This window comes from Pantherophis guttatus, chromosome 2 (assembly GCF_059756535.1).
Source record: "Pantherophis guttatus breed Tessera chromosome 2, ASM5975653v1, whole genome shotgun sequence".
In the NCBI taxonomy this organism is placed as follows: domain Eukaryota; kingdom Metazoa; phylum Chordata; class Lepidosauria; order Squamata; family Colubridae; genus Pantherophis; species Pantherophis guttatus.
The window spans coordinates 217,584,496-217,608,899 of NC_142064.1; the positions used below are offsets into that span (position 1 = coordinate 217,584,496).

At 37.0% G+C, this 24,404-nt stretch overlaps 1 protein-coding gene across 4 annotated transcripts in view; it reads right to left on the reverse strand.

Annotated features, from left to right (window-relative positions):
* Window positions 1–379: 379 nt before the first annotated feature.
* WNT7A (Wnt family member 7A) overlaps window positions 380–24,404 on the reverse strand; it is a 52,343-nt gene continuing 28,318 nt past the window's right edge. For all 4 annotated transcript variants that reach the window (XM_034437701.2, XM_034437719.3, XM_087887812.1 and 1 more), the window contains exons 3-4: window positions 24,016–24,287; window positions 380–2,817 (exon numbers count right to left, since the gene is read on the reverse strand). In XM_034437701.2, coding sequence (XP_034293592.1) covers window positions 2,338–2,817; window positions 24,016–24,287 — 752 coding nt within the window. In that variant the 3' untranslated portion in view covers window positions 380–2,337. The remainder of the gene's footprint in view (window positions 2,818–24,015; window positions 24,288–24,404) is intronic.

A 24,404-nucleotide genomic window follows, 5' to 3' on the forward strand; every position in this document is an offset into this window, starting at 1 on the left:
GTGCTCCTCAATGTTCTTGTTTTTTCCTCTGTGATTGCACAAAACTACATTAGCAGAAGACTTTATATCACTATGTAAATCACTCTGCAAATATATGAAACAGATTCTCTCTCTCTCTCTCTCTCTCTCTCTCTCTCTCTCTCTCTCTTTCTCTCTCTTTTTTTAAAAATTTCCTTTGATATGTTTCTTGTGCATCCTGCTGTTAAATACCCAAAAGAAAAAGACCAAAACATCTAGTTTGTCTCCTGTGTGGTGATAACATGGAAGTTGGTCCCATTTCTTTTATTTTGGTATCAGTTTGCCAGAGAGACAGAAATACTAATAAATTATAAACTTGGGGATCAAATGCTAATGGATCCTGGCAGAATGATCACAATGATGCCACAAAAGTAAACTATTTAATTGAGCATAATTGCACTAGAAAATCTTAGGGATAAGAAAGGAAATGCCAAAGTGTAAAAACCAAGCAGTACAAAAGAAGCAAGTGGGTGGGAGAAATGGATGGGTAATTGAAAGCTTTTCTAAATGTGACTTGAGAATATTTGGGAGGCAGGGGAAGGGAAGAGCAAGGGAAATGCCAAAAACCAGTTGGACAAAACCCGTAAGCTTTTTGCCTTATCTATGAGAATCAGATGATGTGTGTCATGCTAGTTTTTATAGTCATCGCCCACAGTCTTACCCTGATAAAATCAAATTTGACAGTAGCACAATATAGAGGTTTAACTGACAGCACACACAGCACATTTGCTAGTCATAATGCCACAGTTTAATGACTGACGCATCTGGGAAGCTAATTCAGATTTTTCTCTCTCTCTCTTTTTGAATGGGATAAAGGAGCATCCAGTTAATTCCAACCATCAATTCAAGCCTTGTGACAAAACTGATGCTACATACTCTGTTCTTGTTCTGCATATTCTGCAAATTGAACTACAGGAACTCCAGCCACTTTGTACATACATCCGGAGAGAAAATTCATTTTGTATTTTGTATATACACCAGCTTGTTACTTTTTATGTCAATGAAGTAACTGGCCTTAATTGTTAAATAGCCTATGAATTACAAATGGTGTGCCTGTTTTGAGAAAAATTACAGGTTACAGAATTTTACAAGCAGATATAGTATAAATAAAATATTCATATAAAAATAGTCTCTTACAAAATATATTCTTTTATCCCATGGTTCATTTTCCAAAGGTGGAAACTTGTCTGGCGTTTTGCATTTATAGATCATGTGTTATTTCCAACTGGATTTTTGAAATGATCCTTTTTAAAAAAAAAATTGGAAAAATTGTGTACTGTGATATATAGAGGAATGAATAGCAATTTGAGATTCCAGACAACTAGCAGCATACAGCCCAAAATTATAAAATATGCCTGCTTTTGTACTTAATACCTGCAGAAACTATCCTGCATTTGCAACTAGTAGAAATACCTAAGTAAACAATAATATATACACCTCGAGGGTTTTCCCCTCTACTGAATCTACAAAAATGATTCCACAAAAAAGCAGGCTATCTACTTTAATTGCAGAATGCTTCCAAAAAAAAATGGTGGTAGAGAGTTTTTAATTAAATAAATTAATATTAGTTTTATCTGCAAAAGTGATTAAATATTGCTATAATTATTATGCCGAGATTTCCCAACACACTGTGCTAAAATCAGCAGCAGAGCAGAAAAGCAGCTAAACCAGTGTTTATATGGGAAGCACCCATTGGTCTACTTGCATTAGCACAGGCTGAAGAATGGGAATACAAGGAACAACCAACAAGGAACAACCAACAGAAGTTTTTCACAAATATAGAAATCCCTACAACTGCATAATTCACACTCTTTCAATGGAAATTCACACAGGTGCATTGTCGCCCAATTGTGGACAAAGCCCCTCTTAAAATATGACTTTTTTTCTCAGATCACACTTTAGGCACGTTGCATGGTCTTCTGTTCACTTTCATCTGGCCTCATGAATGCCTCCTCCAAGAAAATTCAATTTTCCCCACAATTTTAAGGCAGTCCATAATGTTTGGTTGGCCCAGATTGAATATTTATTTATTTTTTTGTATAGTTTATGTTAGCTAAAGTTTTGTGTTAGGCAAATAGTTTGTTTCTGGATTCCTTTTAAAAAATCTGGGTGTAGTGTTTGGGCTATTCCCAAAAGTCTTTGACCAATATCCACATAAACACTGTTAAAAGGGGGGGATGGGAAATGGGATTATTTTACTGGATTTTCTTTTGGAAATCGTTTGGGCCTTTGCTACAGTATTATTTAGATACACTGAGCTTATGTGCAAAAAAAGGTGTGTACTCCAAGGCTTTAGGTTCCCCTGCCAAAGCCACGCTTTCATTTACAGGTGTAGACTTCTGTTCGTTCACTGCATGTGTTACATTTGACGTAACAGCACCAGTGAAATTTGCAGTTGCACTGCCAGACTCTGGAATATTGATGAGTATTATAACCTCGTCCACAACACATCAGGTCACAGCCATTGGTCTGCTGGGCTGTTTTGTTGCACATTCTGCCCTGTGTACCCACACTGCCAGTCACAGGATCCTCTTCACAGTAGTTGGGTGATTTCTCTATGTAGACTAAGTCTGTATCCATCGGTTTACGATAGGAGAGCGGTTTCTTTATCTTCAGAAAAGTGGGACGCTTATTACGACTTGCCCGCACAGGTTCAACCTGAACAGCTTCATTGTATTTCTCCTTAAGGATATAGCCCAGCTCCCTGAATTTAGGAAGAGTTGTCCAGCATGTTTTAGTAGTGCATGATCCTGATACTCCATGGCACTTGCACTCCAACTTCATGTTATCTTCAAGGATCTGGAGTGAAAAGAAAAGAAGACATGATGTTTGAAACAAAGGAGGAAGGAAGATTTGGAGGCAGAATTAAATTATTGAAGAACTCACAATCCAGTATAATTATCTACAGTTGTGTTTTTACACCCTCTTCATGATGCTTTTAATGATGAAAATGAACATGTTTTAAAAAGTCAGAACAGGCACACTATACTAGCAGTCGTGCTATGATTTGTGTTCTCAGGTTGTCAGGTATGGCAAATTTAGCTCAATTGTATTTTAACTCCTTGCAAATTGTTCTGTTCAAAAAAAGTATTGCAACTCTGATGTTTTTTTTAATAGAATTTGTTCCATATATTAAAATATAAAATTAGCCTGCTTATTCATTAAAAATATATTATTTTCAGCAAGTCTAATAAATGGGAAATAAATTGAGTATGAAAATAGGTTGGACAAACCTAACCATAGTGAATGATCTTACAGATAGATATACATTCCATTTTGCAGTAGGAAAACTTTATGCTAGCTGAAATCTTCATAACTCTCACTATTGTCGAAAGTGAAGTACAGGTAAACATATAAAAAATCTGGAAATTTTGAAGCAACCAAACAATACCTTTTCTTACAAAAAATATTAGAAATTTGGGAAGAAATTTAAATATATGCCATGTTTCCTTTTTATAGACATAAAGTCTCTTTCTACAATGTTTTATGTATATAAAACAACTATGAGATAATTTGGGCTGAGTGAAACTGATTGGTCCAAAGTCAGATATTAGGGGACTTGAATCTGAGTGTTCCTAGCCCAAGTGACCCATTACAATACACTGACTGTCAATTCAGTTCAAATGGCTAAATGCTAAGGAATATTCTTTATTTTTGCAAACAAACAAAAAAACATTAAAAAGCAAATAGAGTGGTGAAAAGCTCCACAATTTAGAAACCAAATGTTCTGGAGAACTTCAGAATATTCCATTCACACCGCTCCTCCAAACCATCCCAAACTCTTATAGATCAAGGCATTTTGAGAATGGTTCAGCAATTTTTGAAGTAAATCCCCTAAAGAGGAAGTGAGTTGAGGTATTCCAGGCTTACTTTGTCCCTATCTTCAAGACATCTCAAACGGCTTCTAATCCAGAAGATATTTTCCTGGAAACCACCAGAGCACAGACTAGAAGAGTTTCAGTATGTTCCAGAGATGGAATAGAACAAAGGTGTCAAACTCAAGACCCGGGGGCCAGATCCAGCCTGTGGGGTACTTAGATCTGGCCCATGGAGCCACCCTGGAAACAGCAAAGGACTGGCCAGTGGTGCCTCTGCCAGTGAAAATGGAGTTCGGGAGGGCTGCCCGCAGTCCTCCCGAGCTCCGTTTTTGCTGGCAGAGGGTTGCAGGAGGCCGTCACAGCTGAAAATAGAGCTCAGGAGCCTGGTTTTGCTGGCAGAGCACGTGGGCCACCACAGGCGCCCCCAACAAGAGTGACATCAAGCTAGCCACACCCACCCTGGCCCTCCAAGGTCAACTACAACCCTGATGTGGCCCTCAATGAAATCAAGTTTCATTGACACCCCTGGAATAGAATGTTTCAGAGGTTTTTTTACAATATTCTAATCCCAAATTAGTCAGTTTTTCTCTTTCCTAAGAATAATCAATACTTATACAGTATGTCCAGTTGTTGTCTTCCATCATACTGAACAGAACACAGTGAAAGTTGCATAGAAACAAAGTCGGAATATATATCTTTAACTGTTGCCTGATCAATCTCATTTTATACCCATTTTATCTTCAGTTTCTACATTTATTTTCATCCTTTATTTTCCATTTTCTAAATCTGTATGAAGTTCCAAAATAAAATATTACTTATATTGTACTAAACATCACCATTCTTTTAATATTGATTTACTGATTGATTTGCTATGGTGTCATATCTGGCCCAATTTCTTACCTATCACAATCATTTTATGTATCATTTATAACAAAATAAATAACTTTCCAAGGTTTTGTCAAGAAACGAAAACGTATCTGTATTACACATTCATGCAGCCCTATCATTAGGAAGTAAAAAAAAAAAACCTGGCTCCCTTCAAGAATAGTAGAGAGAAACTCAAAATTCTAAGGCCATTCCAAATCATTTTTTAAATATGTACAGCCTGAAAACAGAGCATTGTAGGAAAGCTAAAGTAGGGTCTATCACTAGAAAACCCTGCACATAGAGTCTAGCTTAGTATCTATAGGCAATTTAAATGATACTTAAATAAAATTTCCAGTTTATCCTCCATTGAATAAGTTGCATGCTCAGAAGCACCAAACATACCTTGAAATATAAAAAGGATTTTAGATTGGGAGAGCAACCATTTAATGCTGCTGTTCTAAGTATTATGATTTTCTTTATGTACACCATAGTGCATATTATTCTAATCACATTCTAATGTTATAAATTATGCTTCAGGCTTTGCTACATCCTTCGCCTTTCCATTTGCACATACTCAAAAAGTGACAAGGGCAATAACCTAATCTGCATTCATTTTAAAATCTCATAGTTCTGTACTATGATTAAGCTTGCAGCTTTGATGAAAGTAGACTACACTTTTACAGTGTCCAAGTTCCAATTCAGCCCGTGGATAGACAGAGACATGACTACAGAGGGAATCAACAGCTCCATTTGAAAGAGCTGAGTAAGCTGCTGCAGAGGATCAATAGCTAAAAAGTCTCGTGACATATGTTGAGCTTGTTGTTCTCCGGATTGTATATTGATGCCAGCTGGAACAAGTCCTTTCTAATTCATTCTGATATTTCCTCCCAATTTCACGAGCTCCCAACCTCAACTTTGAAGAAAACGTTCCTTTCCCTTTTTTTGGAGAGTTTTGATAGACACATTTTAGACATACATTGTAAATGTATATTGCTGATAGGGATATGCACTGACAATAAGATTTGGGTCAGGCACAAATTTCTCATCTTGTGAAATAGCGAAGTTTAACTTGGGAAAAATCAGAGACTACCTGATTTGATCCAAGATCCAAATCTAATGTGAGTTGCCCCTTTTCCAGTGTCTCTAATGAATATGGAACTTAGAGTGCTTTTACTACTTTTGTGAGGTGCTCTACTTCAACTAGCCTCTCAGTCTCAGTATATTATGGTACTCTGTGTTCCCAAAACATTGTGGCAGAGTTGAGCTATACTGATTAAGGTAAAGGTAAAGGTTCCCCCACACATGCATGCTAGTCATTTTCTGGCTCTAGGGGTGGTATTCATCTCCGTTTCTAAACCGAAGAGCCAGCGCTGTCCGAAGAAGTCTCTGTGGTCATGTGGCTGGCATGACTAAACGCCAAAGGCGCACGGAGTGCTGTTACCTTTCCACCAAAGGTGGTCCCTATTTTTCTACTTGCATTTTTTACGTGCTTTTGAATTGCTAGGTTGGCAGAAGCTGGGACAAGTAACGGGAGCTCACTCCATCACACAGCTCTAGGGATTTGAACTGCTGTACTGCCAACCTTCTGATCGACAAGCTCAGCCACTGAGCCACCGTGTCCCTTTGTTTACTGATTACAGGTAGACGTTGACTTTCAACCACAATTGGAACCAGAATTTTTCTTGCTAAGCAAGGCAGTTATTAAGTAAGTTGCGCCTGGTTTTACGACCTATTTTGCCACAGTTGTTAACCAAATTACTGCAGTCGGTAAGTGAACCATACAGTCATTAAGAGAATCTGGCTTCCCTCGTTGACTTTGCTTGTTAGAAGCTGGTTGGGAAGATGGAGATCACATGACTCCAGGACATTGCAATTGTTGTAAACGTGCCAATTGCCAAGTCCTTGAATTTTGATCATCTCAGCGGGGTGATGCTACAATGGTTGTAAATGTGAGGACTGATTGTAAGCAGTGGTGGAATTCAGCCAGTTTGCACCGCTTCGGGAGAACTGGTTGTTAACTTTCTGAGAGTTTGGTGAACTGGTTGTTGGAAGAAATCATTAGGGCAGAGAACCAGTTGTTAAATTATTTGAATCCCACCACTGATTGTAAGTCAATTTTTATAGTGCCAATGTGCTTTCAAGTGGTCACTATATGGAAGGCCATAAATCAAGGACTACCTCTATGTGTATGTTGCCTCAGTATCATAGGTAAAGTGAAAAGAAGCATCTTCCTTGAAGCATTTCAAAAAGATACTTGGCTCAAAGCTTCATGAAAGCCATTCCATACCTTTAAAACTCCACATGTTACCATAACCTTTTAACTTTTTTATAGAATGGAATTAAGTGTTCAGATATTTTAAATGCTTCTGAGTGGAATCTTTTGCCCAGTTTCTGAAAAGCAGTAGCAGTGGTTTTGGAGCTAAGCTCCATGTAATTAAACCAGAAAGTTCCTGTAACTGTTGATTCTGAAATGTGTTTAAACACGATAAATTAGTCTCTGTTTCTTAGTGAACAATTTTTATGAAAATTGAAGTTATTGTAGATGTGCCCTGCTGTCAAGAGACCTCCCTAATTTAAGGTAGATTAAGAGATTTCAGTGTTTAAATCGTGATTTTTCTAAAAGGAAAATAAGTGCTTTTAACTTCATTGAAACTTGGCCATAATTATATAATATTTGCTATATGGGAACTACTTAATAGTGTAAGATTCTGATGGGTTCAGAAAAGTGAATTCCTAGTTCTCACTGTGTATACAAGTATTTTGATTTGAAGCTCATTCCTAAATCAACTAACATTCCCTAGAGAACTTCTTCTGAACTTCAGAATAAAATATTCTACCCAGCTTTATTCCTTCCTATCTGCTTTTCTTCCCTCTGCACATTCTGTAGAAGTATTTGCCTCTCCACACTGCTCAGACAATGAGTATTCCAGTGGCCCCAATTCTGTTCATTCAAAGCCAGATCAAAGCTTCCCCTTTTTACTTGGAACTGGAGCAAGTCCCATCCATTCTGCCTAACATCCGGGCCGGGGCAATCATGTTCTTAGTAAGAAATGTATTGTTTGAGGTATCTGAAATGGCAGCTTCCTAACTTTGTTAATCTTTTCTATAATATTTTAACTCCATCTCCTGGAATACAAAACTGCATCCTGACCCAATGCCAAAATCACCATCGTAATACGTGCTGACCTCTGTCAGATTTTTAGCCATCTTAATACTGCTATCTCTGTAAGATTTTTAGGTGTAATGACAAACAATTGTGATTACACTTAAAAAGTTGTAAGTCAGATTGGACTGGCATGTGAAATCAGACAAAGCCAGATGTAAAGTCTCCAAATTTCAGGCCTCCTCCTCAGGAGTCAGCAGTGTGCTCCAGCTGCCCCCCAAAAAAGGGCCAACGCAGTCCTAGGCTGCATCAACTGAAGAATAGTATCAAGGTTGTGTGAAGTATTAGTACCACTGTATACTGCCTTAGTAAGATCGCATTTGAAATACGGTGTCCAGTTCTGATCACCACAATACAAAAAAGATGTTGAGACTGTAGAAAGAGTGCAGAGAAGAGTAACAAAGATGATTAGGAGGGCTGGAAGCAGGGATGAAATGTAAAATTTGTTACTACCGGTTCTGTGGGGATGGCTTAGTGGGAGAGGGGGGGTAATGTGACTGGGTGGGCGTGGCCAACTTTTTTTTTATTATTTTAACTTTTCAAAGCATTTTTTCTGCAAATGCAAAAAAAATGCTTAGAAAAGCCTCTGCCGATCAGGAACACAGCTGGGATCCTCAGAGCCTTTTCAAAGCATTTTTTAAACCACCTCTTCCACTGAAGAGGTTGCATGAAAAAATGCTTTAAAAGTCTCTCTGATGATCCCAGCTGAGTTACCTGATTGTTTTAAAAAATGCTTTGAAAAGTCTCTCTGCCGATCAGGCAACTCAGCTGGGATTGTCAGAGAGACTTTTAAAGCATTTTTTTCTGCAACCCCTTCAGCGGAAGAGGTGGTTTAAAAAATGCTTTGAAAAGACTCTCTGATGATCAGGCAACTCAGCTGGGATCGTCAGAGAGACTTTCAAAGCATTTTTTTCTGCAACCTTTTCCGGGGAAGAGGTGGTTTTAAAAAATGCTTTGAAAAGGCTCTGACGATCCCAGCTGTGTTGCCTGATCAGCAGAGCCTTTTCAAAGCATTTTTTTAACCTCCTCTTCCCAAGAAGAGGTTGCAGAAAAAAATGCTTTGAAAAGTCTCTGAGATCCCAGCTGAGCCGCGCGATCATCAGAGGCTTTTTTTTTTTTACTTTTAAAAGCATTTTTTCGGCCGAAGAGGTTGTAGAAAAAATGCTTTTAAAAGTTAAAAAAAAAAAAGCCTCTGATGATCGTGCGGCTCAGCTGGGCATGTTGGGGGGGGGGCGCAGGGATTTTTGCTACCGGTTCTCCGAACCACCCTCGCCATCACTACCGGATCGCGTGATCCGGTCCAAACCGGAAGCATTTCTAGACATTTCTATGTCTAGTCTAACTAAGAAAAGGTCTAGGGGTAACATGATAGTACTCTTCCAATATTGAGGCACTATTACAGAGAAGAGGGAATCAACCTATTGTCCAAAGCACCTGAGGGCAAGACAAGAAATAACAGATGGAAACTTATAGAGGAGAGATATAGCCTAGAACTAAGAAAAAGTTTCCTGACAGTGAGAACAATTAACCAGTGGAATGGCTTACTTTCAGATGTTGAGAGTGTTCCATCACTGGAGGCTTTTAAAAAGAGACTGGACAGTCATTTGTCTGGAATGGGTGTAGGGTCTCCTGCATGGGCAGAGGGTGGGAGTAGAAAACCTCCAAGGTTCCTTACAACTCTGTTTTTTGTTTTTTTAATTTGATTTATATGCCGCCCTTCTCCGGAGACTCAGGGCGGCTTACAGTGCGTTAAGCAATAGCCTTCATACTTTTGTATATTTTTACAAAGTCAGCTTATTTCCCCCACAAACTGGGTCCTCAATTTACCTACCTTAGAAAGGATGGAAGGCTGAGTCAACCTTGACCCTGGCAAGATTCGAACTTACTAATTGCAGACAGCTGGAGTTAAATTACAATGCATTAGTCTGCTGAGCTATCCAAGCTATTCTGTATTTGCACATGCACAAGTTTTTTATAATTATGTGTTGTTATCAGACCAGTATGATTCAGAGTCCCTGAAAGGTAGTCAAATGTTGTTAGAAAGACATTGAATGAGGATTAAAAAGGAAATATAAATTATGAATTTTTGCTGATGGTTTGCTGATAATTATGGGAAAAAAATTTAAAGAAAGAGAATGAGAAAACGAAGATGTTAACAAAAAACATGAAGATGAAAAAGCAAAAAAGTTAATGGTTTTAGGATTGAGGAAAAAATGAAATACTTGGGTATTGCTGACAAATATAAATTATGTGTTGTTTCAGAACAATTATGTTAAGTTGTGGAATGAAATTAGGAAGGATATTAAGAAGGATGAGAGAAATTACAAGCGTCATTGGTGTGGAGAATATCTGTGATAAAAATGAGTGTATTATGGAGAATCATAGTTTTGCTTTGAACAATATAGCTATTTTGGCACTGAGACTGAATGGCACTGAATGGCAAAAAGATTTATTTAAGTTTTGTATGGCAAGGGAAGATACAAAAGGGCAAATATAAAATCCTCCAAGATGCAAAGGAATGAGGAGGATTGGAACTGCCTGACTTAAAATTGTATTTTGCAGCTTGCTATTTGATTTGGATGTAGGTGTGGGTGCTGCTGACAAATAAAAGAATTGAAGAACTAGATGAGCACAGCCTGAGGTTTGGATGGCATGATTTTCTATGGTATAATAAAGTTAAGTTTAAATAGTTTTTAAAAATTGCTATACTAGAAATACCATATTGAGAATATGAAATAGATACAAACCCAGATTGTATTTGAAAAAGCCTGCGTGGGTCTCAGCACAAGAAGCATTTTATAGAAAAGAAACAGCAAGCAAAGAGAGGTAGTTAATCTATTGAGAATTGTTAAACAAGAGCATGGAGAATATGAGATGCAATTAGGAGATCAAATGACTTTCGTTTTCGTGGCTTTTGTAGGCACAGTTAAGAGAAAGATTTAAGGTAGATAACAGCACAAGACAGAATTTGAAATTGAATTACGTACAAAGAACATATAATTGCTAAAATGTATACATTTTTGTTGAAATTTCATACAGATGAAGTAAAAGAATATGATAAAATGGGAAAATGTCTGACTGAACGGACTGAATTTTACATTATAATATAAAAGAGAATATTTGTAAAATGATGGACCTTTATTATACAACTCCAGAAAAATTATCTAGAATGGATAAAGGTACTTCAAATTTATATTGAAAATGTAAAAAACATAGAAGATCATTTTATTTTGCCTAGTGAACTTGCAAAAATGTCAGAAAATTTTGGGTTCATACAGGGATACAAAGAATTTTTAAAATATTTTGAATATTCAATTGAAACCAGAACTCTTTTTGTTGGGACTACAGTAATGGATAGATAACTAGAAGAGTTATGGAATATGGTTTTTTTACATATAATGACTGCTGCAAGATTATTATATGCATAAAAATGGAAAGACTGTGAAATACCTATAATGGAGGAATGGATGGTAAAGCTGACAAAATTAACAGAACTGACAAAATTGACTTGCTGGATTAGAAAAAGGCCAATAACTACATTTATTACTGGCTGGACACTCATTTTTGCTGAAAAAGCTGCATTAATTGGGTATTTAAAAGATTGGACTGGAAGAACTGGAGAAGACTGGAAGAAAATCTTGTACTAATTGATTGAACTAAATATCAGAAAAATACTTTATTTCAGATCAACATGTTTTTAGGATGTTGATCAAATACAAAACATCTGGGAAATGACCTCATTCAGAAAATGACTGGAGTTTAAATTCTCCTTATAAACAGCATCACCACCAGATGGATTTGTAACTGGCTAACAAACCATACGCAATGTTCTTAATGGTACTACATCTACCTGGAAGGAAGAAAGCAGTTGAGTATGACAAGGTTCCATCTAGGATGATTAAAAGCCTGGAAATTAAAACATATGAACAATGGTTGCAGGAACTGGGTATGGCTAGTCTAGAGAAAAGAAGGACTAGGAATGACATGATAGCAGTACTCCCATATTTGAGGGACTGCCACAAAGAGGTCAACTTATTTTCCAAAGCACCAGAAAGCAAAAGACAAGAAACAAAGATGCCACTTGTAAGAAAGCTGCAGAATTACAGATGAATATGTGTATGGCTTTTTACACTAAGCATCACCAAACTGATCTGTTGCAGAGTGGGAGAAAGCAATAATGAATCTTTTTGCCCACCCCCACACTATAGTGGTGTGGGAGGTACCAAGTCCTGCAAAAATTAATGTATGATGTTAGCTTATTTGGGGATGTGTGTTCCATAAGATGCCAATGTGCAAAGATTCCACCAGAATGAACATCTGGATGTCAAATACCAAATTCTTATCCATTTAATTTGTGATTTGTGTTAATATCTTGTAGTCCAATATTTGCCCAGCTTCATGTCTTCTCTTTGAGAAGAAGAGAGGAAAAGAACCTGAGAAGGAGATCAAAAACTGTCTACCCTGCTATGCCACTCTGTTTTAATCCTAGTCGCTTGACATTTGCATCTTTAAAGTAGACTGTTGTGGTTCACTCAGGTGAAGAAGCAGATATTGGTGAAGAGTATTCTAACTTTTTTCTCCTGCTTAGATTTTTTTTGTAGTATAGGCAAAGAAATCCCTGGGATCTGTTATCACTTCAAAATAGTCCCATCACAAGTTCTATTTTTTTCTATGCTGATCCAGAAGTCCTGCCTTAAATTCTAGGAATTCACCATCCCTACTGAAAGGAGGAAAACATTAAATGAGGCATCTGGACCATTAGTGGGTTTGCCTATTTGTTGTCTTCTCCAGCACTAACAAGTCAATTTAGTGTAGATTTGGAGGCAAAACTGTATTAAAGAATATAGCAATTGAGAAAGTGGAATCCTTAATACACTCTGGGCTTAGTTGCTTGCTTGCAGATGTTTTTGTATCTGGCCAGGTAACATAAATAGTACTAGTGAGTGTGAAGTTCACTCTGTTTAAGTGTTTATATACTGTATATATACTAGCTTATCCTTGCCAGTGTTGGTGAAGGGAAGTTTTTCTCCTTGGTAGTTCCTTGATTAGGGAATTGTTTTCTGCTTCATTGTTTGTCTAGTGTTATTGCTTTACACACAATTACACACCATTCAAAAGAAACAATAAAAAAGCTAAGAAGGAAACAATACAGAATACATCCTGTCCAGCAACCTATACCCAGATAAATACCAGATAAATATCTAGATTAACCAGATAAACACTCAGATTAACATCTTTCTTTTCTCATTTTTTTCTTTCTCTGCCATATCTTTCTTACATGCTCCAAGCTACTCTAAGAGGCTTTCTGGGTTACTGCTGCCCAGATTTCCAACAAGGTGCAAAGAAGAACAACAAAGAATGGTAACAAATTTGGAATATAAATGAATGGCTAAGAGAACTAGGTATGTTTATCCTAACAAAAGGAAAGCTTAAGGGAGACAAGATAGGAATCTTAAAATAGTTAAAGGGCTGTCATAGGGAAGAAGGCATCAATTTATTTTCCATACCACCTGAGGGTAGGTCAAGATGCAATGAACAAAAGCTCATCAGAGGGAGAGATCCAATCACAAAATAAGGAAGAATTTGCTAACAGTGAGAACAATTAATCAATGGAATAGCTTGCCTCCTAAAGTTATGGTTACTCCATTGCAGTGATGAAATCCAAATTTTTTTACTACTGGTTCTGTGGGCGTGGCTTGGTGGGGGTAGTATGGCTTAGAGGGCGTGGCAGGGGAAGGATACTGCAAAATCTCCATTCCCTCCCCACTCCTGGGGGAAGGATATTGCAAAATCCCCATTTCCACCCCACTCTGGAGCCAGCCAGAGGTGGTATTTGCCGGTTCTCCGAACTACTCAAAATTTCTGCTATCGATTCTCCAGAACCTGCTGGATTTCACCCCTGCTCCATTGTAGGACGCTTTCAAGAAAAGACTGGACAACCATTTGTTCTGGATGGTATAAGGACTCCTGCCTTGAGCAAGGGGTTGGACTAGAAGACTTCCAAGATCCCTTCTAACTCTATGATTCTATGATTCAAGGACCCACAATAGTCCAATCAAGGAATTACCTACTCAGACAAACAAACAGTAAATAGCTGAATTGAGAGAATAAAAAAAACACTGACACCAACAGTGACAGGGCAAGCCACTTGTCTATAAACAGAGAGAAAACCAAACTTCCATCTAGAATTGATGATGTCATGTAGTTGGGCAATGAAATGTCCTGCAAGAAAGGAACCAGCCTCAGAGAGCAAGAAGGATCCCAAAAACTAGACTCTGCTCCATCTACAGTCTCTTTTCCAAAGAGATGATGAAGACAAATGTCACTGGGAATAAGTTGACAATTTATTGTGAGAATGTTCGCTATTCCTCTAAGTTGTTTATCTGTATCAATTTGACAAACCAAATCAAATAGAACAAATAAAATTATATTATATTTTATTTTTTTAACTATAAAGTGGAAACTGGAAGTTAAATATTTTAAGTAGGAATTTGGTCTCATATCATTCCAAAATAAATATTCAGGTTCTAAGAATGTATGTATGTTTGTATCTATGAATATATAGAACTCTATACAATTCTTATATAGCAACTTTTCTAGGAAGCTTTCAAATGTAGCACTTTTATTAACTAGTCTTCAAACTTGGTTTGCCTTTAACTTGCTTTCTACAATTAAAACTATGTTTTCCCAACCTTATCTTTGAACACCACCAATGCTGATCTGTCTTGCTGCCTTGAATCCTCACTTATTGCTAATCCTTTTGATAATGGCAACTAAAAAAGAATAAAGCTTGACATGAAGAATTGTTGTCTGTCATTTCACCATTATTATCAAAAGGAAAAAAAGAGTCAAGAAGAGTCAAATGTTTCAAATTCATTTTTTTGATCAAAATAGACAAGTTAGTGAAACAAAATTCTAATGGAAGTTAATTAGAGAATAGGATGTAGTAAAAGTCGGTGAATGGTGGCACAGTGGTTAGCATGCAGTATTGCAAGCTAATTCTGCCAACTGCCAGGAAGTTCAATCCTGACCAGTTTAAGCTTGACTCAGCCTTCCATCCTTCCAAGGTCAGTAAAATGTCAGCCAAACAATGTCGACTGGTGGCCCCCAGGGGAAGAGCCTTCTCTGTGGGGGCACCTGCCATCTGGAACGAGCTCCCCCCGGAGATACGGAGGATCCCGGATTTGCGCACTTTCCGCCATGCCCTCAAACATTCTTATTCCAGCAGGCTGGTCTGGCCTAACCTCCCTTTTAAATTGTTTTAAATTTGTTTTATAAATTGGGGTGTTTTAAATTTGTTTGTGAGCCAAAGTATTTAATGTATTTTTAAATGGTTTTTTAACATTTGTATTATATGTATTTTATCTCTTGGCTGTTCACTGCCCTGAGTCCTTCGGGAGTAGGGCGGTATAAATTTAATAATAAATTTTAAAAAATAAAAAATAAATGAGGACCCAGGTTGTTGGGGGCAATACGCTGACTCTGTAAACCACTTAGAGGGGACTGTAAAAGCACTATGAAGCACTATATAAGTCTAAGTGCTATTGCTATTGCTAAAAGTCAGAAAAAACAAATGGCAAATTTTTCTGCCCTTTGTAATATGTACAAGTATTATAATCCATACTCTTTCCAGCTGCAGGACACAATAATGGGAGAGGTTGTGATGTAAGAAAATGAAAAAAAAATATTTAAAAGATCATATAACTCTTTATTCTCAAATTTCTCAAAATGAATTTAAAACAGCCAAGAAAAACTGTTCCAGCTCTCAATATATACCCTTGTGCCAATTCTGGCAGCAAACAAGGCCATCAAGCCTCATTAGCACAATGACAGGAGCTGAAGATACGTTATAAGAGCATCATAGATCCACAGTTATCTTATGGACCCTGGATTGCCACCTCTGCATCATAAAGATGCCTTCTCAATACACACTTAGAAACAAATTCTACTGTAATCAATGGGATTAGCTTTTAAATAAAACTGATTGGAAGCAAGGATACATGTAAGATTTAGATTGTTTAATAAAAACATAACATTAGAATTCCTTCTTTGTGTAGCATCTTTTAAGATCACAAAGGTCCGAAAGGTATATGCATAGTAGAGTAATAGTTACACTATACCCAAGAGCATTTTCAACCTTAGGCTTGTGTCTTCAGTAATACAAAAGGCTGCATGGAAGATATCAAATCAACATCTAGCTGCACAAGCAGTTCTCCCACACACAAACACCTCGCTCTGTTGGATAATGGCCAAACACTTGAAGGCTTTAAAGCAAAGATCAGCAATGTTAAACAACAGCAAAGTCAGAAAATGGCTTTTAAATGGCATGATTAACACCTGAGCTTCAAGGCCTAGATGGCTTTGTGGCTGATACCATAATATCACTTGATTCCAGAGGTATCTGAGCAACCTCCATCATTTTTTTAATTATTCAATAGGAGGATGTTCTTCTAGACTTCCTGGAGTCTATGGCAATTTTCAAACGTTCCAAACATATGAGGGCATTTAAAGCTTTTTCTGCTGGCATGACTTGAGATAGCTGACTGCTACAGCACATATTTTTGGTTTCCATACTAGTACAGCAGATTTTCTCTCTTCAAAGATACCTGACTTAAAGGCCAGACTAAGAGTGGCACATCAAGAATGGGGGAGGAAAGTTTCCTTTTGTGATACTATCTCCATGAACCTATGCTAGCATGGAGACCATGCTTTGTTAGCATATGTCTTTTGTTCAACAGGATGGTTTACAATTACTTTTTTCCATGGTTAAAATGGCAGTTTATGGCCCTCTCAAGCAATATGTGTTAGAAATCAGAAGCAAGACTCTAAAGAGAAGGTAAGAAGACAATTAAAAACTCACATCATCAATACTATTCAGTGCGTCCATGGAGGAGGACAATTACATTAAAATGCAGTTTAACACGCATGATACATCTATTAAAAGATCAGAGCATTCCATTGTCCAGTTGCATCTGCCATTTTGATGTTGTTCACACACAGAGAACCCTGGTTGTATTGCAATGTTGCAATGACAGGAAAGAAAAAGCTTATTGGTATTTTTAAAAAAGCTAGGCTAGGTATTTATGAAACCAATAACATTATTCAGATTTAGGAGTGCAACATGTAAATGCATAAGTCATTGATCATTTGAACAGCCTGTGAGGAGATTCCTTGAAAGTTTGATCATGTATTGAACTTTTAAATTTATCTTTTGGTTTCTTTTTCTTTCCTCATTAATTAATTCTTCTGCTACTAAAGTTTATGTGGTCAAAGATGATAAAAGCCTGGGTCCATTTCTTTAGAGTCTAGATTCACATAACCTATTTTACAAAACATCCTCAGATTGTATGTATATACATACAAAGAGAAGAACTGTGGCTTTGGGGCAGAACATGTGCACAGAAGGAGTATCTGGTTCAATCCCTCAGGCCTTTAGGCATGGCTGTAAAGAATTCAAATTCAGTCCTAGAAAGCCATTAATAGTAAGAATGCTCCTGAGCTACATGGACAGAATTGTTCATTGCCACATTACACTTTTAAAAATGTGGGTAGTTCAATTGCTCTTAACTTTTTTATCTCCTTTAGAATAAATTGGTACTTCTGTGTGTATTCCTATTGTAAGTTATGACCTCATCTTTGATAACTGCACATTGCATTGTTCTTTATTGTATTCGCTTTCAACTGTTTGATGCCTCAGATTTCAATTCAAGTGCTGAAGGAAATATAAAGTGCTCCCAGCACACGACATGATAGGATTACTAAGTCAGCTCACCTAAGTCCTGCAATGAAGAGGCACATCAAATAAAAAGCCACCTTGATAAGTCCTTGGTTACAGGAGTCTTCTAATGCAGCCTGGGTCGTAATTTATCACAATGACTCATAATGTGGCGTTATGTGTAATATGATGTAATGCTGATGCAAAATTCCATTCATTGAATTTCAAGGTCACAAGAGAGAAAACAAGCGAGAGAAAGAGTATACTTTCTTTAGAGTTGTAATCGAATGTTTTTCCTTGAAAAAGCGTTGTCTCTTTCTTACACACGCTCTTATTCTATAAAATTCCTGCTTGAAAATACTCTTCTGTTTTGTCTAGTGCATCCATTAAATAATACACTTCTTCTGCTATATTCTCACAAGACCTTGATTAAAAAGGAAGTTGACTTTGATAAAAGCCAAGGCTTTTCTTAACCACAAACTGATTTTCAAGCAGCCACCTTGTGGCAGAGATCTGCACTGGAACTGATTTAGCTCTCAACTTGCTGCTTTATTGCCACAGTAACTAAGGTGCCAGGGGCCAAAATGAGGCAACATGCAGAACTATTCAAAAATCTCCTTCTGAGAGCTAGAAAAATATTCAAAATGATAACTGTTATGTTGGCGAATACTTCAGTTTTAACAATTTAAGCATATTATATAGTAAAAGTATAAGACAGCAAGGATATGGGAAATATTTACTGAATTGCACAAAACTATACTTGATGAAAAGTTATGGGTGTGTCCTATGGTTCAAATTTAAGATTCACAGTTTAACCCATATTGGCAACCAAGAGAATACAGAGGATGGGAACATCAATAAAACTCAAACCTGATGACCATATCAAAGCTACCATGGCCAAGCTAATCAATAGCAGCTCATGTTACTTTAGTCGGGAATATGACTACAGATGGTTTAATTTTTTTAATATTTAAAAAAAATATTATTCTTTTCTACAAAAAGATAGGACTTATTGCAAGGTAAGTGTGTTTACCAAATTACATTGTATTTTTAAAATTCCAGTATCACCTGCTCAGATTCTCTGTTTATCAATACTGACAATGAGTTGTGTTTAGATTACACACCACATTATATACCAGATGCAGGATCGTGATACAGAAAAGAAAGTTAATTGTGATAATGATCATAGATCTTTAAAAGGGCCCTATCCATAATACTTTTTTTGTACAGGATCAACATTACCTGGCTGGATTCATGTTTAATTTAATTGATTTCTGGCTTTTAGGTGAGTAGTTAATTCTGTTGAGGTTCAGATTGTTGAAGCCAAGAGGCTAGTGTATAACATCCTTCAATGAAGCTGAATATTGATAGATCATGATCAACCATAGTTCTTCATTATACTACAAAAATCAGTGAACAGCTCTGAATAATTGGCAAAGAACAAGATATGCCTTCGTATCCTTCTTGAAGTTTTATAATGACAACTAGTGGGCGCTAAACTAGGATAAAGCACAATAACTTTTTTGAACTGGTCTGATAAAGTTCTTCTTAGATTATTTTACTATACACAATAAAGGAATAGATGGCATAATTGACATTGATTAAATGTTGTAGTTATTAATATTGCTCTTACTGGAATGTAACAAGAAAAGAACTCTGAAAGAAAGGATATTTCCTGAGAAACCATTGACCATGAAATACAGAATATTCCTCACACATTCCCTTCCACCATTATGCTTGTAATCAAATAATCAGATGAACCTAACATCAACTGATGATATTTCATCAAATATTCAAACTAGATTATCTATCCAATTGAAATAAGGTGGCGGGGGGGAGAGAGAGAGAGAGAGAATTTTCCAAACAGCACTAATTAAAACACAACATGAAAAAGAAGACAGTCTAATGAATTGTGTCATATGATGACCTTCATATAAAATTGCTTGGCCTTTCTCTGCTCATCAAATACTTTCTTCTCCTTACTATCTTAACCAGCTCTTTCCTAATGGATTAGGAAAGAGCTGGTTAAGATATTATCCTCAAATGAGTTAAGATATCCTAGCATCCTCAAACGAGTAAACTATGCATTGTACTGAACCGGAAATCACTAATTAACAATCACCACCAAATAATGATTAATGTAATTATATTAAAACTGCACTAATGGAATTTGATTGTAGAGCATTCTAATAATTCTCCAAATCTCAGTGATAACTATGGTATGCCTTAACAACAACAAAAGTGTTAGGAAATGGTCGTTGCCTAACTAGTTGGCCAGGCAATATATAATCCAACATTGTATGTTTGTATTGTGTAAATGTATTATGTTGCTTTAAGAACATTGCTGAGTCATTCTGCATCCTGATTGGATAAGCTCTGTAGCCAATCTATTTAAGGAGAGCTTTATTGTGATTAGTGTGTTCACTACACCATATTTTTACCTGCTACTATGCTGTAACTATTTTTGATCTCTTTAAATGGTCATTTGGCATGTAATCATATTCCAAATCAAATACTCTGAAAAGACTCAAATGGTATAGCAATTTGATCTGATTTTTATACTAAATATTTTATTATCCAGCTGCATCCCTTTCTGGATCGGGACTCCTTACTCACGGTCACTCATGCCCTTGTCACTTCCCGCCTGGACTATTGTAACGCTCTCTACATGGGGCTCCCCTTGAGGAGCACCTGGAGGCTCCAACTGGCGCAGAGTGTGGCTGGTAATGGGAGCGACATGGCGTTCCCATGTAACACCTCTCCTGCGCGAGCTGCACTGGCTCCCAGTGGTCTTCCGGGTGCACTTCAAGGTTTTGGTTACCACCTTTAGAGCGCTCCATGACTTAGGACCTGGTTATCTACGGGATCGCCTACTACCACCAATAGCCTCCCACCGGCCGGTACGCTTTCATAGAGAGGGGCTCCTCCGGGTGCCGTCAGCCAAACAATGGCGGCCCCTAGGGGGACACCCTTCTCTGTGGGGGCACCTACTATCTGGAATGAGCTCCCCCCCCCAGAGATACGGAGCATCCTGGATCTGCGCACCTTCCACCGCGCTTTGAAGAATTTTTTATTCCACGAGACAGGCCTGGCCTAATCTTTTCCCTCTTTTCTTTTTAATATGCAAATTTTAATCTGTTTTTTAAATGATTGGGGTGTTTTAATTTGTCTGGGCCAAATTGTTTAATTCGATTTTATCCTGTTTTTAAATTTTGTATTTATGTATTTCATTGTTTGGCTGTTCACTGCCCTGAGTCCTTCAGGAGTAGGGCAGTATACAAATCAAATAAAGATAAAGATAAAGAAGAAGATTATCCATGAAGTAAATTCTACATTTAAAAATGCCATTTCACCAATGTTTATATTATGTGAACCTTCGTTTAAATTGCAGAAATAAGCATCAAAGTTATTAGTATCTTCATAAATGAGCTTGTCTGGATTTCCTTAATAATGTTAAACAGTCTTGTGCTGGATTATAGAAACAAGAAATTGCCAACAACTCCAAAATCAATTCAATTGCTCCACATTGGGCAAATATATAAGTATCTGCCCACTAAACAGCCTTTAAATTTGTGGGGGAAATATTATAGGGCCAAAGACAGCACACATGCAATTTTCCCTAATAATGCCTTCTACAAAGTGAAAGTTGTCATGCTCAAGTTGTCATTATTAATATTAAATGCAAAGTATCTACCAGCCACTTTCGCTTTACACTCTACATATTTGAATGCCATCATTCTGCTAAACAAATAATTCCCTCAACACTGTCAAACTATTTACTAAGTCTGCACTACTATTAATCTTCTCATTGTTCCCACCACCCATCTCCTTCCACTTATGACTGTATGACTGTAATTTTGTTGCTTGTATCCTTACAATTTATATTGATATTGTTTCCTGATTGCTTATTTGTACCCTATGATTACCATTAAGTGTTGTACCTTATGATTCTTTATGAACATATCTTTTCTTTTATGTACACTGAGAGCATATGCACCGACAAATTCCTTGTGTGTCCAATTACACTTGGCCAATAAAAAATTCTATTCTATAAAAATGGATTGGCCATGCAATACTGTGAGTAGAACTTTGAGCATTCTCTATCAATTATCTGATCCCACTATTAGAAGGCGTTGGAATTTTTCTACCAACAATCTGGGACTCCAATGCTCTACCGAAATTTGCATTAATACAGCAAAGACTACATCTGTTCACATGATATTCAAGAAATGTTTAACATGTGAATATTCACTATACATATTAGGATTACGCAATGCTTTGAATTCAGTTTCAAACACATGTGCTCCCCAGCATGAACAGTTCTCACATACACAATTGTGCCACTCTAAAAGATGTCTGTAAGGGAAGTAAGGTGGCAAAATGTGCAGTGTGACATTGTGACACAAATTCCTTACATATTTGCTGACTATGTTATAACAAAAGCATAGAAAGACAGAGCTTGTACTGAGGTGTCAAAATGCACATTTTGTCATTTCAGTCACATTGTGGTTAGGCTGCTGTTACATAGACATTACTGTATAGGAGCATTGTCCCATTAACATTTAAGTACAGTATTAGTTCTGTTCTATTGTGAGGAACCTTTGTATTGTTTTTGAAGGGAAAATATTGTTATGCCTGTTGCAGTAAAAAATAACAAGAAAAAGTCCTATGGAATTTTAAGGCCAAGCATTTTATAACATTATAACATTAGATTTTATGGGTTACATTCTATTTGATCAAAAGTAGATTGCAACTCATATGTTACATGGTATGCAATATACATGCATTTAGAATAAATGTACATGGGAAGGTCAGTTGAAAATAGCATTCAAAAAATTATAAATTTTGCTAATTGCATTTCATTTAAATGGCAAGTAGATTTTAAAAAAAGCCTTCTCTACATGTCCAGTTTCCTACTGGGGTGCCAGTGGGAAGTAGATACTGAGAGCGTATGCACCAAGACAAATTCCTTGTGTGTCCAATCACACTTGGCCAATAAAAAATTCTATTCTATTCTATTCTATTCTATTCTATTCTATTCTATTCTATTCTATTCTATTCTATTCTATTCTATTCAGTACTACTGTATCTACAGTAATTCCTCACTTTCTCAGCAACTGACATTGAGAAGCATATTTCCTAAAAGTGATATATTGGTATCATGACTGATTGTCATTGATAGTCTTACTGCCCATGAAAATAACCATTATACCCACTCATAACAGTGGCTATTGATAGTATAAGAAATGCATTCATATTAGGTGAACAGTCTTTTTCCTGGTTTATGTGCTTTGCTTTAATTTTTGAAGTTGTGTAAGAAGCTCCTAATTCCATGTTACACTTTAGAAGTACACAGGCCATTTCCATTCAGTTTGATATCTTTCCCAGATAAGGAAGAAAAACATCACAGAAATAATATCAAATGGTAAAGATGATACAAAGACCTAAATAAAGGTCTTTCAGTTTCCTATGATGTCCCCAAAGTGCTATGTTCAAAATCTGTTAAGCAGAAATAATTATCATCAAAATCACTGTTTAACAAAACCTAAACCTTGTGTGTGGTAACAGAGACCAGGTGGATATTCCCATAGCTATACCTTGGGGGGGGGGAGAGATTGCTGCCATGCTTCCAAGAAATAGGAGCTATGATGTCTCAGTGGTTAGAATGCAGAATTGCAGGCTAACTCAGCCCACTGCCAGGAGTTCAATCCTCACTGGCTCAAAGTTGACTCAGCCTTCCATCTTTCCAAGGTCAGTAAAATGAAGACAATATGATGACTCTGTTAAAGAGGGCTGTAAAGCACTGTGAAGGGGAATATAAGTCTAAGTGCTATTGCTATTGCTAACAGGTCATGTGACAGAAATGAAAGATTTCTGGAGAACCATTCTGATCAAACATCAAATTATGAAATTATTCTGGGGATTCTTAATTTGTAAACAGAAACTATTTTTGATATACAATAATCATTTTTTTCAGTCCCATCTTGCCAGTTTTACAGTTATTTATACAGAATGAGAAAAGTACATTCTAACCATGAGATTTATTCCCTGCATTGAGTTGTCCCAAACAGAATTATTATTTAAAAGCAATAGGTTGGTACTAACTTTTTATCTTACCGTCTTACACATATGACCCACTCATTACTTCATGAGTAATAAGTAAACCATGAGTAAAGAAAAAGATCTGATCACTGAGCTACATACATGATTAATGCCAAAATATTATTTCATTATGAATACGTTTTTCTTCTTGTTGCTTTCTGGTTTATTATTGTGATACATCAACCCTGGTGCAAATAATTTCCTGAAAGTCCATTGATATGCAAATTCACGTCCTTGTTAAATGGGAAGCGACATTACCTTCATAGCACATGCACATACATAATACAAAATAATTTGCTCGGCCACATTAGGAGTTTAGCAAAGGTTCCTACCTTCCGCCCAGCCTCATTGTTGTGCAAATTCATGAGAGTCCTTGCATTTTGCTTAATCTCCCTTGCATCCACAAACACTTTGGAGAATCCTATTCCATATCGGATGTCTGCAGAGCAGCCTCCCCATTTCCATCCTTCGTCTTTGTGGTACTGTCCTTGCTTTTCCTTGTCACAACCACAATTGCTCAGATTCCCCTGGGTGCAGGCAGCAGTGATGGCATGGGCTACTCCAGCAGCAATGATGGCATAGGTGAACGCTGCTTCTCTACTACCTGCAATAAGGATTACATGTCTCAGAAAAAAGATAGGCTGTATTTGGAAGAAGAAGAGCAAAACAGCGATAACAATAAAAACACAGTGTGCAAGTCTATGCAACAAAAAGGCTGCAA